Genomic DNA, 18321 nt, shown 5'->3' on the forward strand with positions numbered 1-18321 from the left:
TTTCCTCCCACATCCCAAAAACATGCATTTTAGGTGAATTGGCCGGTCCGAATTGTCCCTAGGTGTGAATGAGCGAGCGAGTTGTCTGTCCCTGTGTGCCCTGCGATTGGCTGGCAACCAGTTCAGGGTGTCCCCTGGCCACTGCCCGGAGATGGCTGGGATGGGCTCCAGCACCCCTGCGACCCTACTGAGGATAAGCGGTACAGCTAACGGATGGATGAAGTACTTGTTGTGTTTTGTATCTGGTCATATCGGCAACAATCTTTAAAATCTTAGGTCGTCGGCATGAAAGTGGCGAGAAGCGAAGCAACACAACAGAGTGGCGTGAAATGTATTTTGCTTTATTTTGCATAATATGAACAATTCCTGATATTCATGCATACAGTATAATGCGATCACAGGATGGCCTGGTTACTGAAATATATATTCCACATTATGGAGGGGGTAGTATTGCAGGGTATAATAAGAATAATAAGACAGCACTTCATTAAGTGTTACACTGCCACAAATGAGCTTATTATTCCATGTTTTGTCTTAATCTGTCTTGGGTGGAACCTGATATAGATATATATATATATTTATATATATATTGTATTACTAATATAGCTACATATTAAATAAATATGATGACACCATTAGTGTAAACAAAAGGTTGAACATATGTTGACTGGACTACAGCTACAAAGCAAAAAAAAAGTGCTTTATAAGAAGATCACAAGAAGAAGTGAACCCTGTTGTCCCGTCACAAGTTAGACTGTCGGAAGTCTCCAGTGATCTATAACAGAAAATGGCCGACACCTACAAATTCGTAGAAGACTGTTTGAGAGCTGAACTACTGGAGTTGTTAAAACACCAGGACATCCAGTACTGTAGTTGCTTATAGGACACTGGGGGATTTTAGTTTACTACCGGGAGCTTTACAACACTAAGAGTCCCTGAAGGACCACAAGGAGGTGCTAGAAAACTAGTAATTCCTTGTTTACCGCCAGTAGCTGCTTCATACCGGGGTTTGCGAGTGGACCATTCAAAGTTACTTCAACACTTAGAGTTGCGAACCTTATGGTCCATTTACTAGCAGCGTCCAGATGCAACATCACAGAGTTGATTGTAGACTACTACTGGATCAGTATGTGTTGCTCAAGATCGTCAAAGTAGCTATACGATGAGCTGGCATGACAGTGGACTACTAGGAGTTTCATGTTTCTAGTGGACTCTAAATTGTTATTAGGCTCAAAAGTAGAACACCATACATTACTAATTGACTTTCAGGAGTTGCTGTAATACCACAGAAGTTTATAGGGAGTCTGAGTATTACGCAAGTCTTGCTACTGGACCAAAAGCATAGTAGAGCTTCAAGTTCCAGTTAGAAGGTACTAGTAGACCACCAGGAACTTTTACATTAATATAGTTCCGAATCGTCTCCAACCAGTTAACCAGCTCTAAAAGCAGACAAACAGAAACTACTAGCCAACTTATACCATTTGCTTCAGGACTCCAGATTTTTCTAGGATAAAAAAGGCTAACCAAAAGCTTCTACAAAACCAGAAATTGGTAATTGTTATCAGCTAACACGAAACTTAATAAGTAGACTTCTGGGACACTTAGTGTTGCTTGCAGACTACTAGTTGCCTACAAGGAGTTTCTAGCAGGAAACCAGTTGTTTGAGTCCCGAGTTTTCCAGCTCCAAAGCAAAGTGTCTGATAATAATAATAATAATAATATGCAGCTTGGTTGTACTGATTGTGGAGGTCAGATTAGCACCATGTCACTGTCACTTGAGGCCTTTTCATAATTTTATATTTGGTTATTTTTTGTTTCACATGTCCAGTTTTATTTACGTTTTTGCTTTTGTTTATACCGAGTCTACCTTGACCCGGTTATTGTTCGTCATGAGTGGCGAGGGCTTGCTCTTGGGCCTGTCCCCGCCAGCCTGGTCATTGGAGCTGTCCTGGAAGAAGAGTCTGGCGGTGCAAAGAGACACCACAATGCGCTTGTACTCGCGGCGGAAGTTCTGGTTGAGCACGCCGTACACGATAGCATTAAGGCAGCTGTTGAAGTAGGCCATGAAGTAGCTGGCCACAAACAGCCACTCGGGCACAAGCGGCAGTGCCACCTCAGGCCGGATGGCCACCGCCAAGCCGATGAGGTTGAGGGGTGCCCAGCACACTGCAAAGAGCACGAAGACCACGAACATGGTGACAAAGTTGCGGACGTCGTGAGGCGTCAGCTTGGGCCGGTTGTCAGGCTTGACCCGCCGCCGGACTTGGATAACCAGTATCCAAATGCGCAGGTAGCAATAGGTGACGATCATGATAGGCAGGATGAAGTGGAAGAAGACCACTGCGATTGTGTACGCCGAGCTAGCAGACTGTTCGAAGGTGCAGGAGTAGACTCGCGGGTCGTAGCGTAGCGACCCTACAAACAAGTTGGGCACAATGGCCACCACCGTCAAGGCCCAGATGAGCAGCACGTAGCACAGCGAGTTCTTGTCGCTGTACAACTTGTCGTATTTGAGGCTGTGGCAAATGTAGCAGTAGCGGTTGAGGGCGATGCCGGTGATGTTGAATATGGAGCCGATGACGCTAACACCCGTCAGGAAGCCACTGATCTGGCAGTGAGCGTAGCCAAGGTTCCAGCCGTTGTGGAAAATGGAGGCGAGCACCAGCGGGTACGGGTAGATGGCTACCACCAGGTCAGCCACAGCCAGGCTCACCACAAAGATGTTGCCTGGAATGCAGACACACCACAAAATTAAGAAATAAGCCTCAGTAAGAGAACATCAAACAACTGTAGCTTGTTTACAAATAAAAATTCCCCTCTACATACAGCACGAGACACACTAGAAATTCGTGGTACAACATGTCTTTCGGGCAAAAGTTTCCATATGTTATGACGAGAGGGCCAACATCAGCTCGTCCCAGTAATTATGTGCATTTCACGCCGCACAAACTTGAACTCGCTGTCTTGTGTTGTATTTTTAATCTCTTTGGATAGGTTCAGAGCTATTTTTTTCCAAATACCTTTAGGAAAAGAAAAGTGTTTGTGAGTCCAGTTAAAAGGACAAAAGAAAGTAAAATAATTTTGTTATTATCATCTTATTAATGTTAGTGAGGATTCTTGCTTTGTTAGAAGAATAGGTTTCTATAAAAAACCTTTAGAAAGTAAAAGTGATACAGGTCCAGATAAAAGGGATAAAGAAAGTGAAGAAAAGAAAAAATGAAACAGTAAAAAGGGCAAAATGAGACAGAAGACAAATTAAAAAAATGAAATGAGTGCAGTAAAATATAGTATAAGTTCGTTTAAAGTTACATTGATTTTAAGTGTATGGTAAGTGCTGAAATATTATCAACAAACTCTAGTGTTTCCTCAATCCTCCATTAGCAACTGCCGATTTCCTTCGTGGTAGGTGTTCATAAAAAACATTATTTTTTTCATTACTATCATTTTGTATATCTTATTATGTCTTTTGATGTTCAGTTCATGTTTGAATATGGTTTTATTGATCAGAAATATATGTTATTTAAGGTTAACTTGGATCAATTTGGGGGGACGGGACATATTTAGTTTTCAGTTATTTCTTGTGGGGAAAATTCGTTAAAGATAGGAGAATTTCTAGATACGCTTGATAAAAAATGAATCTTGTATGTAAAGAGGCAACTGTTTAGTGGTTTTGGATATGACCACTAGACCACCAGAGCTTTTTTCCAGTTTTAATTATATGTTTCTTGGACAATCGTACAATCGTCAGTACTTAGCCTGTACCCATTTTTAAAGTTTTGACATTTATTCAGCAGTTTTTAAGTACAACTGAAGGACAGCGCTCCAGTTGTGCATGATGAGCTAACTTGATAGCAATGGGCGCTAACCTTGCTTCCACAAAGGATTTGTAGCAAACAGTCTACAAAAGTCGACTTGCTGGTGTAAAAAAAAACAAAAACAGACAATATCGGCGTATCTCCTAATGACAAAGTTTGTGACACCTCGGCGGCACAGATAAGCCCACCTTCTGGTGTCAGATTGCGCACGTCACCATCGCTTATGATGCCATCAGGCCATTGCATTTCCGTGCAGAAATGACAGACCTGCCACTCTTACGCGAGAACATGTCGGTCATACCTGACGAGAGAATATAATATATATATATATATATATATATATATATATACATAAATATATATATATATATATATATATATATACATACCGTAAATTCCGGACTATAAGCCACTACCTTTTTCCCCAACTTTCAACCCTGCGGCTTATTCAGTGACGTGACCAATTTATGTAATTTTTAACGGCCGCTAGCTGCGCTCGAGTGTTGCTACCATTAACTGCCCTGTCAAAGCTATATTATTATTGTTAAAGCTTTGAAAACTCTCTCGGTGTACCGTCTTTTTTTGTAAATATGTGTAACCCATGTATAATGTGTATTTGCAACTGTATATTTTTGGAATGTATTTATTTGTATTTATTTTAGACACTTATTCTGATATGTTTTGCACGAGTGAACGAAAAATGAGGGGCGGAACAAACGCGGGGTGCCGAGTTTAAGTGGGGACCGCTAAAGGTGAGGGACAGACAAGGAAAGAAGAGGGGGTAAAAAGTTGGTTAAAGAAAAAGCAGTTGCGTGAGTAAATGTGTTCATCTGATACATTTTCCCACCCTTATCTTTGGAAGTATACACTTTTTTCCTTGGATTACTTTCAACGGGACCTGGACTCCGCAGGTCTGCATCAAACGATAAGTACCGGTATCATTTTCCGGTCATTTTGCTGGCTGTGATTTTTGGACTGTGGACTTTAATGAAGGACATTTAGTTTCAATCGCGGGACTTGAAGTCGGGTTTGGGTTATTTTGCGTTTGTATTACATGTTTAAATGTGGGCGCGTGCGGCTTATATACAGGTGCGGCTTGTGTATGTACAAAATCGGTTTTCCTCTTAAAATGTGGTGGGTGCAGCTTATAATCAGGTGCGCTCTATAGTCCGGAATTGACAAAGTATCTATCTATCTATATATATATATATATATATATATATATATATATATATATATATATATACACACGAATATACATACATACATACATACATACACCGTTATATCAAGCCAATAAGACGTACCTAAGTCTCTGATTTCATTTCATGTCGGGCAGTGCACACTGTCTCTCATACAGAGCAGCAGGCGACCAGCTCGGTGGCCTTAGGGTTGGGTGCTCGGGCCACATAATGGGAGGTCACAGATTTGAGCCTTGGCCAAGTCAAGACTTAGAACATTTTTGGATGAAATCTGTGTTTTTGTGAGATTTTTGTCATTTCCAACTAATTGTGACCTTTATGCGTTTCCTGTGACTTTAAAGCGTCTCTTTTTTGACTGCCATCATAAACCGGTTGCGCAGAAGAGGACGCGTGACGTGATACAGAATGCATTGTTAGTGGAAGTGCTCATGGATACTAACGCAGTCGCGTATCAAGCAATTCGATAGTTATTGTACTCCTGGAGGCTGAAGAGAGTTGTGCCCACAACTATGAATTAAATCCAAAACCTCAATTTCCCTCCATTGAACACTTTTCATGTTTTGGTCCGCAATGTGATTTCTACACTATGCGAAAGAACATGGAAACCAAGCAGCCGCCGCGAGAGAGTTGGAGGAAGCTAAAAATGAGCACTGACAAGTTTTTATCCGTATGGCGGAATAAATAGCGGCTTATAGTCCGGAATTTACGGTATCCTAATTTACACAAGTAAAAGAAAGGAATGCATTTTTATCAAATTCAATTTAAATTTAAACTCAAATGATTTGATTTTACTTTCTTATTTCTTTTTTAATACCTTTACAATTAATTAACACTGTTAAGTCATTACAAGGAGTCTCAAAGGGCTGAACAAACCACCATTAGAACATTCCTTGATCTGAAACCTACATGGAGGCAAGGACAAACAAAAATCCTCAGCATGAAGAAAATTAATCAACCTTGAGAAGGTCGTCGCATCTCCCATTTTCCTCTCTAAAATAACCCTCACTCATCCATAGTAATTTGCCCACTTTTTGGCAGTTATTTTTACATACATGGACATTATCTGCACATCTGTCAATTCCGATAAATCCATGATAACGTCCATCCGTCCATTCCCATTGGCAAACCAAGCAGTCTGTCTTGAGTCACGTGCCGAATACGCTTCCAGCGCTCGAACTGCGACAGCATCGGCGCTGGGAGTGACTTACACTCATCTGTCCAACCGTCTATCAGCGAGCCTGCAGCTAATCTGTGGTGACACGCTAATAGCTGAGATCTCTATCTTCTCCACGACTGGTCTTCTCCTGGGCAAACCCGCTGTCCAAATGCTATCCTAGATCGTTGCAGTCGGGCAGGCTTGACCTTGTCAAGGGCACTTTCAGCTGACAGTTATGGTCATGGTTTTTCATTCTTATCTTATCCGTTTTTCTTAAAAATTGACGGTTTATTTGACTTGATTTCAGCGTAACCAATCAGAAGCAAAAAATGTATTTTGTAATACTAACTATTGTTTTTTTGTCTGTTTCTGGTACAGCAGTCTTAATAAAGATAAAATGAACAAAAGTGTCTTCAAACTACTGAGTATTAAAAGCCATCCTGAAGAAGTGTGTTTTTAGCCTGGAATTAAAGAGGCCCGGGTCAGAAATAAGACTCAACTCAACTGGGAGCAGATTCCAGGGCAGCAACAGAAAAGGCTCGTTCACCCCAGCGTTTACATTGACCCGGGCACTTCCAACACAAGTTGGTCCTTGGGTCTCTACCAGGATTGATATCAGTTAAAAGCTCAGATAAATAAGATGGAGCAAACTGCTTGAAAAACAATCATTAAACTTTTAAAGCCAATTCTAAAATGGACTGAGAGCCAATGAAGGGATCTGAGAATAGGAGAGATGTGCGCACGTCTGCTCGTGTTGGTTAAAAGACGGGCAGCAGCGTTCTCCACAAGTTGAAGACAACTGATAGAAATAACCAACATTAAGTGCATTGCAATAATCTAACCTTGGGCTTATTATTGCAGGTATAGCTTTCTCTAGGTAAGGACGGCTTAAAAACAATTTAACCTTTACTAAAAGACGCAGCTGAAAGAAGCTCGTCCTGACAAAATTGTTTCTTGTAGTAATTGTGTTATTTGTACGCTATTCATCAAGGCTATAAGAAGGACCAGGGGCGTGACTGTGTTTTAAAAATTACAAACCACTCACCATGACGTGATTGAGAGACTTGTTATTGTGGATACCCGACAAGGAGCTAACTGGAGAAAGCAACATTGAGAACAGAAGTTACTGTCTATCCACAAATGACCAACAACTAAGGGCCCGGACACACAGCCGTTTGCGTCTGCATCGCGGCCAGAAATTTCTGCCCGTGAAGCAGACGCTGTTGCCCGCGGTGGAAAATGCGCAAAATTGGCCAACCCGCTGTTCAGATTCAGATTCAGATTCAGATCTACTTTATTGTCATTCTAGTACACGTGTATACAGAACGAAATGTCGATACATCTGACCCGCACAGTTTCCTCGAATGTACAGATATAAGTAAAAGTTGTATTGTATTATGGCTACGTATAGTATTTTACCATACCATAGTGCCGATAGTGCAAGAGGAGTAGCTAACCAGATGTGCAAAATGGGCATTCAGGTTAACAAGTCAGGTAAACAGTAACATTAACACTGTAACATAACGCTGTAAGTACAATAGTGCAGAGAGCAAATGTTCATTCGTGGTATGCCCGTGAAACAGACGCCGGCGGCTGTTCCGCTTCCTCATCGCGTCAGTTCCACGTCCTTCCGCGTGTGGACCACAGGTATAAAAGCTGCCGAGCCGGGCTGTAGAAATCATAACCGCTCAAGACACAGTCCCGTGAAGATCAAGATTTCAAGCTATGGCACCGAAGAAGAAGCCAATATGTTATCATTGTAATAGTTTTTCATTTTTATTTTATCATCTTGTTATGAAATTAAAAGAAATGTCAAGAAATAAAAATGGATTAAGACGAGGTCACTACGGTGACGGGGATCCATGTTCACCCCTTGACGTGTGCTCGGCAAATCGCGCTGAATATACGCGGAGAAAGGCGTTTGACCGTCACACGCGTAACACGCTAATTTCACGTAATAACACCGCGATACAGGCGCAGAACATGCTATGACCGTGCTCCACCCACGATTACCCGCTGAAATTCCGCGTCCTACCCGTGTGTAACCGCGCCCTGGCCGCGGCCGTAGCACGTCGTTCCGCGTCTGTACCGCGTCATATCCGCGTGTATACCATGTGTGCCGCCCGCGGTTACCCGTGGTCTAAAGTTTTGAACAGCGCAAAACTTTTTCGCGCGACCAACCGCGTGTGAATTTCTTCCCGCGTGTAAAGCACGGCTGTATCTCAACTGTATCGCGATCTCAACGCGGGCAACAGCGTCTGCTTCACGGGCAGAAATTTGTGGTCGTGATTCAGCCGCGATACAGACGCAAACGGCTGTGTGACCGGGCCATAAGGCAGAGTCGGATAAAAAAATAATGTATTTCAACTTCATCGATGGCTGGTTTGAGAGGTTCAAGAATAGGCCTGCCTTTGTGATTATAGTTCCGCATGAAGAAGCAGTGAGTGCAGGTTACAAAGCTCCAGAAGAGTTTTTGAAGCGCTTAGTTTCATTAAAATAAAATAAAAGAATATTATAACAGTATTCTCTAAAAAAAATAATTGTGTGCACATACAAGTTACAGCACATCTGAGAATTTAAATTTGGTTCAGCATTAGGAAGAAGTGACTGCAGGTCACAAAGTTCTGGAAAAGTTTTTTAAGCGCTTTGTTTCATTACAATTAAAACAAATAAAAATAAAACTGTATTTTCTAAGAAATAATTGTGTGCACGTAAAAGTTACAGCACACCTTACAATTTAAATTTAAATGTACAGTATTTCAGATTCAGATTCAGATTCAGATATACTTTATTGTCATTCTAGTACACATGTATACAGAACGATATGTCGATACATCTGACCCGCACAGTTTCCTTGAATGTACAGATATAAATAACATGTTGTATTGAGTTGGAGTATTGAAGTACTAACAATATACTAAATAATTATGGCTATGTGTAGTATTTTACAGTAGTGCAAAGAGTGCAAGAGGAGCAGCTAACCAGATGTGCAAAATGGGCAGTCAGGTAAACAAGTCAGGTAAACAGTAACAATAACACTGTAGTACGATAGTGCAGAGGAGAACAGATGTGCAAGGAGTGGCTAGCTATAAAGAACTGCCAGTAGTGCAAAAAAGTCAAAGAAAACCAACAGATGTACAGATTAGCAGCAGTTTAGACTTACTATGTGTTTGATTGACCATTTAACAGTCTAATGGCCAGGGGGACAAGACTACTAACTTGGTGGCCCTGCACCGCACACTGCAGTACCTCTTACCAGAGGCTAGCAGAGTGAACAGTCCATGATGGGGGTGAGAGGGGTCCCTGATAATGTTCTTGGCTTGGGATAGGCAGCGCTTCTGGCCAATGTCCTGAATGGAGGGGAGAGAAGTCCCGATGATTTTCTCTGCTGTCCTCGTCACCCTCCTCACACTACCGCAGTCTGAAGCGCTGCAGCCTCCACCCCACACAGAGATACAGCTGGTCAGGATACTCTCTATGGTGCCCCTGTAGAATGTGATGAGGGAGGGTGGGGGCAGGTGGGCTCTCCTCATCCTCCGCAGGAAGTACAGGCGCTGCTGTGCCCTCTTCACCAGTAGGGTGGTCCTTAATGGGGGTCGAAATTTTTTTTTTTGAAATATTGGGCTCTGACCCCCCGCATATGTTCTTATATCGATAAAAACACACTGTGTGCAATTTTAAACAATTTGGATAATATTTAGAGGTAGCTCAACGACTTTGAAATTTCCCAAAATGGTAAAATTTTGGCAATTTTCGAGAAAAAACGGAAATCTTAACCCTATGTGTACGGCGTTTTAGAACATCCAATTTCAGTCCATTGCTTATAATTGTAACACAAGAAAAGTTACAAGTAACTTTGTACACTAGGTCTGATATAATGTGCGAAAAATCCTTATTTTTCATACCAAAATTTCAGAGGCCTTGAGCGACCTCTTAATATCCTTTGATTTTGATGAAACTTTGCCTAATTACGTTTTGTATATATTGGAACATATTCAAGGAGCATGAAATTTTAAAAGTCGAAAAATAAGGACCACCCTATTCACCAGTGATGCAGTGTTCACGGACCAGGTGAGTTTGTTTGTGATGGGCACCCCTAGGAACTTGCTGCTGCTGACAACCTCCACAGCCTTGTTGTTGATGAGAAGTGGGGCATGGTTGGGCTGGTTTTTCCTGAAATCGATAATGATCTCTTTAGTTTTGTCAACATTTAGGACCAGGCTGTTGTCCCTGCACCAGCCCACCAACTGCTCCACATCCTCTCTGTAGGCCAGGTCGTTGTCGAACCTGATGAGGCCCACCACTGTTGTGTCGTCCGCAAACTTCACGAGGTGGTTTGTGGCTGACCTAGGGACGCAGTCGTGTGTCATCAGGGTGAACAGCAAGGGGCTCAGGACACAGCCTTGGGGGGAGCCCGTGCTGAGGGTGATGACATCGGAGATGTTCTGACCAATCCGCACTGACTGGGGTCTGTCAGTGAGGAAGTCCAGCAGCCAGTTCCGCAGGGGGGTGTTGAAACCCAGGAGTCTCATTTGCCTATGTATCATCTCGTGCTTTGTCATTCTTTACGCAACACCCCACCCAACAGCAACAAGTGCTTATAAGAATCACGAGGTGGTTTGTGGCTGACCTAGGGACGCAGTCGAGTGTCATCAGGGTGAACAGCAAGGGGCTCAGGACACAGCCTTGGGGGGATCCCGTGCTGAGGGTGATGACATCGGAGATGTTCTGACCAATCCGCACTGACTGGGGTCTGTCAGTGAGGAAGTCCAGCAGCCAGTTCCGCAGGGGGGTGTTGTAACCCAGGAGTCTCATTTGCCTATGTATCATCTCGTGCTTTGTCATTCTTTACGCAACACCCCACCCAACAGCAACAAGTGCTTATAAGAAACTCACATTTCATTTTGTAAGTATCAGCTTATTAATCTTAAAAGTGTATTTTTATTATGTATACTTACTCTTTGAAAGTGTTTTTATTGATCAGATTATGTCTTTTCTAGATATTTAGCGTTCAACTGGATGCTATTTAGGGAACGGGAATGGGCCAATATCTTTTAATTATTTCACATTCGTTCAATTTGTTCGTTACAGGGCTAATTTGAGTTACGAGCGTGATCCTGGATTCAGTTAAGCTCGTATGAAGAGTTACCACTGGATTTGTTATGCAACAACAAAACTAAAGTTAAAAGCCCTTGAAGAAGAGTGGTGGGGAAAAAGATTACCAAGATAAATCTTTTTGTTCAGCTCTATTTCACACAACCTAACTGTCAATTTGCCTTATCACACTTCAATTCACAATTCCAGACAGACAAAAGAGCTAAATTGGATGTTTTTTTTGTGTTTGTGTGTGGTATGGGTCAGTCAAGAAGAATGTGAAACAACTCTGGCTGGAAGGCGAAGTGATGGCCTTTCAATATTTCATATATATATATATATATATATATATATATATATATATATATATATATATATATATATATATATATATATATATATATACTCTCTCTCTCTCTCTCATCAGCTGCACCGCTTATCCTCAGTAGGGTCGCGGGGATGCTGGAGCCCATCCCAGCAATCATATACTCTCACTGTGAATTACTGAGTCATACAAAGGCTGCTGTCACTTTGAGGGTACTCCCGCCAGATGCGCCGTTGGTCTCCAACAACGCTCAACAACAACAACAAAAAGTGTGGCCTTTTTGTCTAGTGTGTTGCTAAAGTCAAAAAGAAACTTTGTAGGAAATACTGTTGAAAACGTGCATCATAATTATCATCCTTCAATTTGACAAATTCTTCTCATGAAGGGCTTTCAATTTTAAAAAAGTCTGGAATTTTGCCAGCATCCTTATCACTAACGGTATAAGAGTCTTCATCTTTATGATTTCTCCTGACTCAGGTCTATCAATTTGTTACTGCAGCATTGGCAACCAGATGATTTGATGGATTTCCAAGATTCAGAGGCAATCGGGGGACATTCCACTAATCCTGACCTCTCATGGACAAAAGACAGCTGCCCTAATCCACGGCATGCACAAAAATGTCCCCATATGTTTGGCATTTTAGAGTGATATGTGTATGAAGACGGATGTCTGGAATACTCACCAATTCCCAAAACCACGTCAAACACGTGTGTCTCACTCAAATGAACCACAGAATGGTCAGCATTTCAGGAACTAAGAATCCTCCCCAAAATGCCATTGTTGCCCTAAAAATAGAACAATCTCACCAGAAAACAGATAAATCTGTAGATAGCTACTTCTCAATTCCCCAAATCCCAATTCAGAAACCGCTCATGCTACAAAATTACATCAGTCAAGAGTTAGTATAAACAACGTCACAACCTTCTACACAATATTTTATAGAAGTGTGGGATCCCAAAACCCTGACAAACTTATCAATAGCCAGGGAGTTACTTCTATAAAAAACAGGACATATTAATGGAAAGCTCCCATCCCCTGATGTTGTTGTGAAATATACTTCTATCATAAAGTTCTTTTTTAAATGAAGAAATCCCAATTCATGTTCGGTCAGTTCCTGATCCCCCAATCCCAGCTGATGCACTCCCCAAGGACCAAAGGACACAGCTGACGTTTGAGTTCTCTGACTGAAAATCGTCACGGTAAAGCTTTCTAAGGCCTTTTCGTATATCTTCGGGACCTTCATGTAATGGGTTAATGAAAAATTGATTTTAGTCACACTGATGCCTAAAGTCTAGCTTTACATTCTTAGGATTTAAGACTTTCCAATGACTCTTCCTGATCAAAAAAAAAAAAGTAAAATTAAAAAAAAGGACAGGGCAGCACGGCAGCAGTGGTTAGCGCGTGTGGGGCACAGTTCTAAGGTCTTGGGAACCTCCTGTGTAGGTTCAAATCCAGCTACCGGACTTACTGTGCGGAGTTTGTATGTTCTCCCCGTGCTTGCGTGGGTTTCCTCCGGGCACTCGGTTTCCTCCCATGTTCCAAAGACATGCATTGTCCCTAGGTGTGAATGAGCGAGCGAGTTGTCTGTCCCTGTGTGCCCTGCGATTGGCTGGCAACCAGTTCAGGGTGTCCCCTGCCCACTGCCCAATGATTGCTGGGATGGGCTCCAGCACCCCCGCGACCCTACTGATGATAAGCGGTGCAGCTAAGGAGATGAGATGAAAAGAAAGGACAAGGTTGAGTTCTCCATCATAAACCTGAGATGAAACAGTTTGAAGAACTAATGTGTTTTTCTGTTCCCCCCAAGGACATGGCAGGTTGGTATTGTTGGTAAGCTCACTGAAAAAGGTAATGCTAAAAAATACAACTTTACATTTGAGTCCTTATTTCAAACAGGACGTTCCTGAAAATGCTGCCAAATCCCTACTTGGCGTTTCCCTGATTTCAGAAATCCCAGTTCAAAAACTTTCCAATGTCACAGAAAGGAAAGCTCACCTCAAATGGTTCAAAATACAGTTTTGAAGAATTTACTTAGAATGAATTCTGCCAGTTTTAAAGGAGCTGGACAGAATTTGGAACTTTTATAATAGCGGCTGCTATCTCCTGACTTGTGCTATAACTGGAGCCTCTGTCAGCTGTCTGTTCTCGATGCGCGTAGAAGAACCTGAACTTCTTAGATGTGTTCAAATAAACTCTCCTTATTCATCTTTTTGGGGGTTTAGGTCGCCGTTTAAACTGTCCTTGAAGCAGGCGCTGTCTTAGTTTCACCATTTTAATACTCCTTCGTAAAGTATTTTACCCAAAAAAGCTCTGTAAAATTAAGATAAAATTAGATAAGCACAGTGGAAAATAGAGAATACGGGCTCTTTGAACTCAGTTAGGCATCGATCCATACCTAAAAAAAAGCTGTATCTAAATTTTAAAGCTTTTTAACCATCTGCCGCCATCTCCTGGCTCGATGTCATGATTTTTACCTTAGCTTGTTCACAATGCACGTGCAAGTATGTGTATTTCTTCGATAAGCCTATTTTGCCATCTTTCTTGAAGTTTAGGTTGGTGTTTAGACTTTACTTGAAGAAAGCCTTCTTACTTTCACCATTTTCATGCTACGCTGACAAATCATGTTTCGCTGATCCTTTAATTGCCTGGGTCATCAAAGCACCACTGAGGAAGTAACTCTGGACAGTTTTCTTCACTGTTGATGGTTTCTGACCTGTGTTTGAGTGGTGGAAAAGTTGCCCTTACTGACAAAAAGAAGCAAAATAAAATCCCGCGAGGACAAGCATGATGTCACTTTTCTTTACTCCCCTCAGCCCCCCATTCCCTGAAACTGATTTGTTCCACCCCAAACAGATGTGGTAAAAGCAAGATAAAAGCAGTAGGCGCAGTGGAAAAGGCATAAAGGCTCTTTGAATTCAGTTGGGATTTTGTTAATCCATCCAATCATCCATCCATTATCTGCACCGCTTATCCTCAGTAGGGTCACGGGGGTGCTGAAGCCCATCCCAGCCATCATTGGCTAGTGGGCAGGGGACACCCTGAACTGGTTGCCAGCCAGTCGCAGGGAACACAGAGACAGACAACTCACTCGCTCATTCATAATTAACCTGATATGCATGTCTTTTGAATGTGGGAGGAAACCGGAGAGCCCGGAGGAAACCCACGCAAGCACAGGGAGAACATGCAAACTCCACACAGGAGGTTCGATCTCATGACCTCAGAACTGTGCCGCACACGCGCTAACCACTGCGCCGCCGTGCCTCCAGTTTTGTTAATCCTTCCTTATAATTTTTACGGCAACCTCAAATGATGCACGCCATCTTTGTATGTTTCTTTGTGGCTTTTTGTTCAGGCACAGCACACCTGAGTAAAAAAAACAAAACAGAATCCATCATTAATTAACAAAAGGAAACCATAAACTGTTTGTGCACAAACAGCTGTACAATAAAATAATACAGTATTTAAACATGTGCCCACAGGGAGTAGGCTGCAGCCGAAGCTTTTAAGTGTGTACTCCTGTTCCATTTTCCTTGCAGGGAAGAGATATTCATAATCAAAACAAGAAAACAGAACTTTACCCCACAAAACAAATATGAAAACAAAGAAATGACATTTCAAACTTATGAAATCATTGCCACTAACTCATTTATTAGATAACACCCAAAGTATCTCTTGGTATATAAATCTTCTTATATTAGTCCACAATGAGTAAAGTATATGACCCTTAAGGTCCCAGGTTAAGTATTCCTAAACAGAAAGATGTTGTCAGTATCGTAGGAAATCTCACACCCCAAAATCTGTTGTCCTGTCTTTTTCCGACTGCCTGTCGGGTGGTGATACGAAGAAGGACGATCTGAGATGAGTCAGCGGACCAGTGTCTGACCTGAAGCATGTCAACGCCTGCATGGACCAGCTGGCAAAGATAGGAAGCTGCGTCGTGGCCGTCATAGACTCTCTGGACTAGTTTACATGCTGGGGGTGTCGTTGCTGTCATGCACTTTCCGGACAAATTATCAACATGTTACCTAGTGTTCACAATGTTTGTGTACTGTAATGCTAAATCTAATTCACCCTGGTCATCCTGAAAGGGGGATTACCACTTGTGAGGTCCCTTCTCAAGGTTTCTATTTTTCCTCACGCTGAGGTTTTGAGTTGTTCTTTGCCCGCATGTTGGTTTATGATCAGGTAATTGTGTCATTGTAATCCTGTGCAGTCCTTTGAGACATTTTTGTGATTAAGGGCTATATAAATAAATGTGACATGACTTGACTTGAATCATCAGTTTCCAAGTAATCTCAATACCTCTGAAATTCACACTCTGGTGTCCCGAACCCCAGTTGTTGCACTTCCCAAGGGCACGGTGGGTATTGTTGGAACGCTCGCACCGGAACCCGAGAGCTATTTAAATGATCCTGGTGCAGTGTTTTATTTACCTTGGTCAGCTGCTCTGTGGCCCCCGGTCTCATTATGACCTCCCCCAAGGAGACACACACCCGCCAGGAGCCTAATTGGACATTAGCTCGGAACTTAGCGTACGCCAAAACACCATCTAGGTTTTATCCCGGCCACTTTCATTTTATTAAGAGTCGCTCCGGGCCGAGCCGGCGACTGGGCTGTGCTGCCCAGGGGAAAGTTCACACTTGGCTGAGTTTAGTGCGGTTGAGAAAGCGTATGAGACAGCCACCTTGGCGCGTCTCTGCGGGGATGTTGTTTCGAACGCCGCTGAGCTGTCTTCTTCCGCTGGACTGCGCCACATCATAACATCGTTAGGCGGACGTTCGCCGTTGGGAGTCGCTCGGTTTTTCCGCCGCCGTGACTCCCCACCATTAGGCCGCTCACGTTTGGAACGTAGGATTTCCACCTTTGGCCGTTCGATTACACTTTTTAAGGCCTTATTTCAAAATTTTCTTTGAAAACATTCCCAGGGAAGCAATTTCTTACGGCAGTTACGGCAGTTGAGGAAAGGAGTCTTTTCTGGGAAGGCATCCTCTTTTTCCCACCTATTTTAGAGAGGTTACTCATACCTGTCAACCTGTGGGTTTTTGGCGTACAAAGTACGTTTATTATGCATTTTAGGACGTGTACGACGTACAAGAAAATCTGTACGGAAAAACACAAATTTGTCAATTATGGGTACCATCCGGTAAACACCGACTATTACGAAACGGCAAATCAATCAGGTCTTCGCCGCGGAAGCCTCTATCTCGGTATTGTTTTTTTTCGTTACAAACGAAGCGAACAGTTTGATGCTACTGTGCGCATGCGTCTGGCACCTGGGGATTTCCCATCATGCATCATTCCGGAAAAAAAATATATGGTGTACGAATATTTTGTATTTTTTACGGGAAATTACGACAGTTTGCACGGGCATGGAGCCGTGGAGGTTGACAGGTATGGGTTACCATTCATTCTTTGAGTTATTGGTAGAACCAGTAACTACACATTAAAGGCATGGTAAATTAGTACTATTGATTCATTGATTATTTAATGCAAGGGTTGCAAACATATGGCTCGTGAGCCAGGTGCGGCTCCTACATCTTGCTCGGAGATAAAATTCACTATCCAAGGACAGGAGTGCAATACAGACGCTCCCCTACATACGAACGAGATACGTTCTGGACGATCTTTCGTGAGAAGAATTTGTTCGTAAGTTGCTGTATTTTGTATGGAATGTATGTTTAAGATTTATATACCCTAAGTATGTTGAATGCTTGTATAAGTAACCTGCATTGTTTTGTATTGAAAAATATAAATTTAATAAAACAATATGCTCTATAAAAATAAATCAGTTGAGGTTTAACTTACTTTTGTAAGATGAGCCGTAGGGGTTAGGCAGCTTACTCCTCCATGGTAAAAAGTGGCCGAAAAAAAAGCGATCCAAACATTTTCTCAACCACATCAAGCTTCCATATTCCATATTCATTTCAAATGAAACGGCTCGCCTCTTCTTTACACTTCACACCAAACATATTGAATGGATGCACGAAATATCAAACAATAAAAATATTCAAGTTCTTAGCACGCTGGAGATTCAGGATAGAATGTTTACACGCGAACTAGGAAGAGGAAACCGGATTTCTTCTTCTGGGTGGATGCTGGATGACCTCTCACAGCGCCACACGCTGGTAGCGGCGGAAAGAAGCACTACATTACTGTCCTGTACTCGGAAAAATCTTACTTAGGGTGGTAAGAAGACGTGTCGTTTTCTGTGTTTTAGCCAATGAGATGCATCAAACCACGCATGCAAGTGTGACATCTGCGAGATATTTTTTTTCAAATGAGTCAAACGTTTATGAAAAAATTATCAATGATCAAAGAGGAACTTGTGGACTTTTAAGATGAAGGTTTGTAGATTTTGAATATGTCAAAGATTCGCACCCATTTAAAATAATGGAAGACAAATGATGACCACTAGAGTCCAAAGGTTAGCACCGTGACCACATCACATAATTGAAGGTTAACACACCAGTATCCTTCTTATTTGCATTATTTGGTGACATATTTACACAAGAGCTTTGCTCACATCTTGTTCTGAAACTACTCCATTATTAAGGACAAAAATGATGGTCAAAATGAACTTCAACAATCATAAGTAACTGCGAGGGGTAGTCACAATTTAAGTGGGTTATTTTCATATAAGACAGGCTCTGCGGTTATTAATACTTTATGAAATCCGCAAACGTGAGATAAAATGACTGAAGATTTGGCTTTTGTCTGTACGTAACATC

At 42.1% G+C, this 18321-nt stretch overlaps 1 protein-coding gene across 1 annotated transcript in view; it reads right to left on the reverse strand.

Moving 5' to 3' along the window:
* Nucleotides 1-302: 302 nt before the first annotated feature.
* The window catches only part of mtnr1aa (melatonin receptor 1A a), an 87413-nt gene continuing 69394 nt past the window's right edge, over nt 303-18321 (reverse strand). The window contains exon 2 of the mRNA XM_088342085.1: nt 303-2727. Within this exon, the coding sequence (XP_088198211.1) occupies nt 1853-2727 (875 nt within the window). The 3' untranslated portion in view covers nt 303-1852. The remainder of the gene's footprint in view (nt 2728-18321) is intronic.

Source organism: Urocampus carinirostris, chromosome 8, assembly GCF_059441175.1.
Source record: "Urocampus carinirostris isolate Australia breed hairy pipefish chromosome 8, RoL_Ucar_1.0, whole genome shotgun sequence".
In the NCBI taxonomy this organism is placed as follows: domain Eukaryota; kingdom Metazoa; phylum Chordata; class Actinopteri; order Syngnathiformes; family Syngnathidae; genus Urocampus; species Urocampus carinirostris.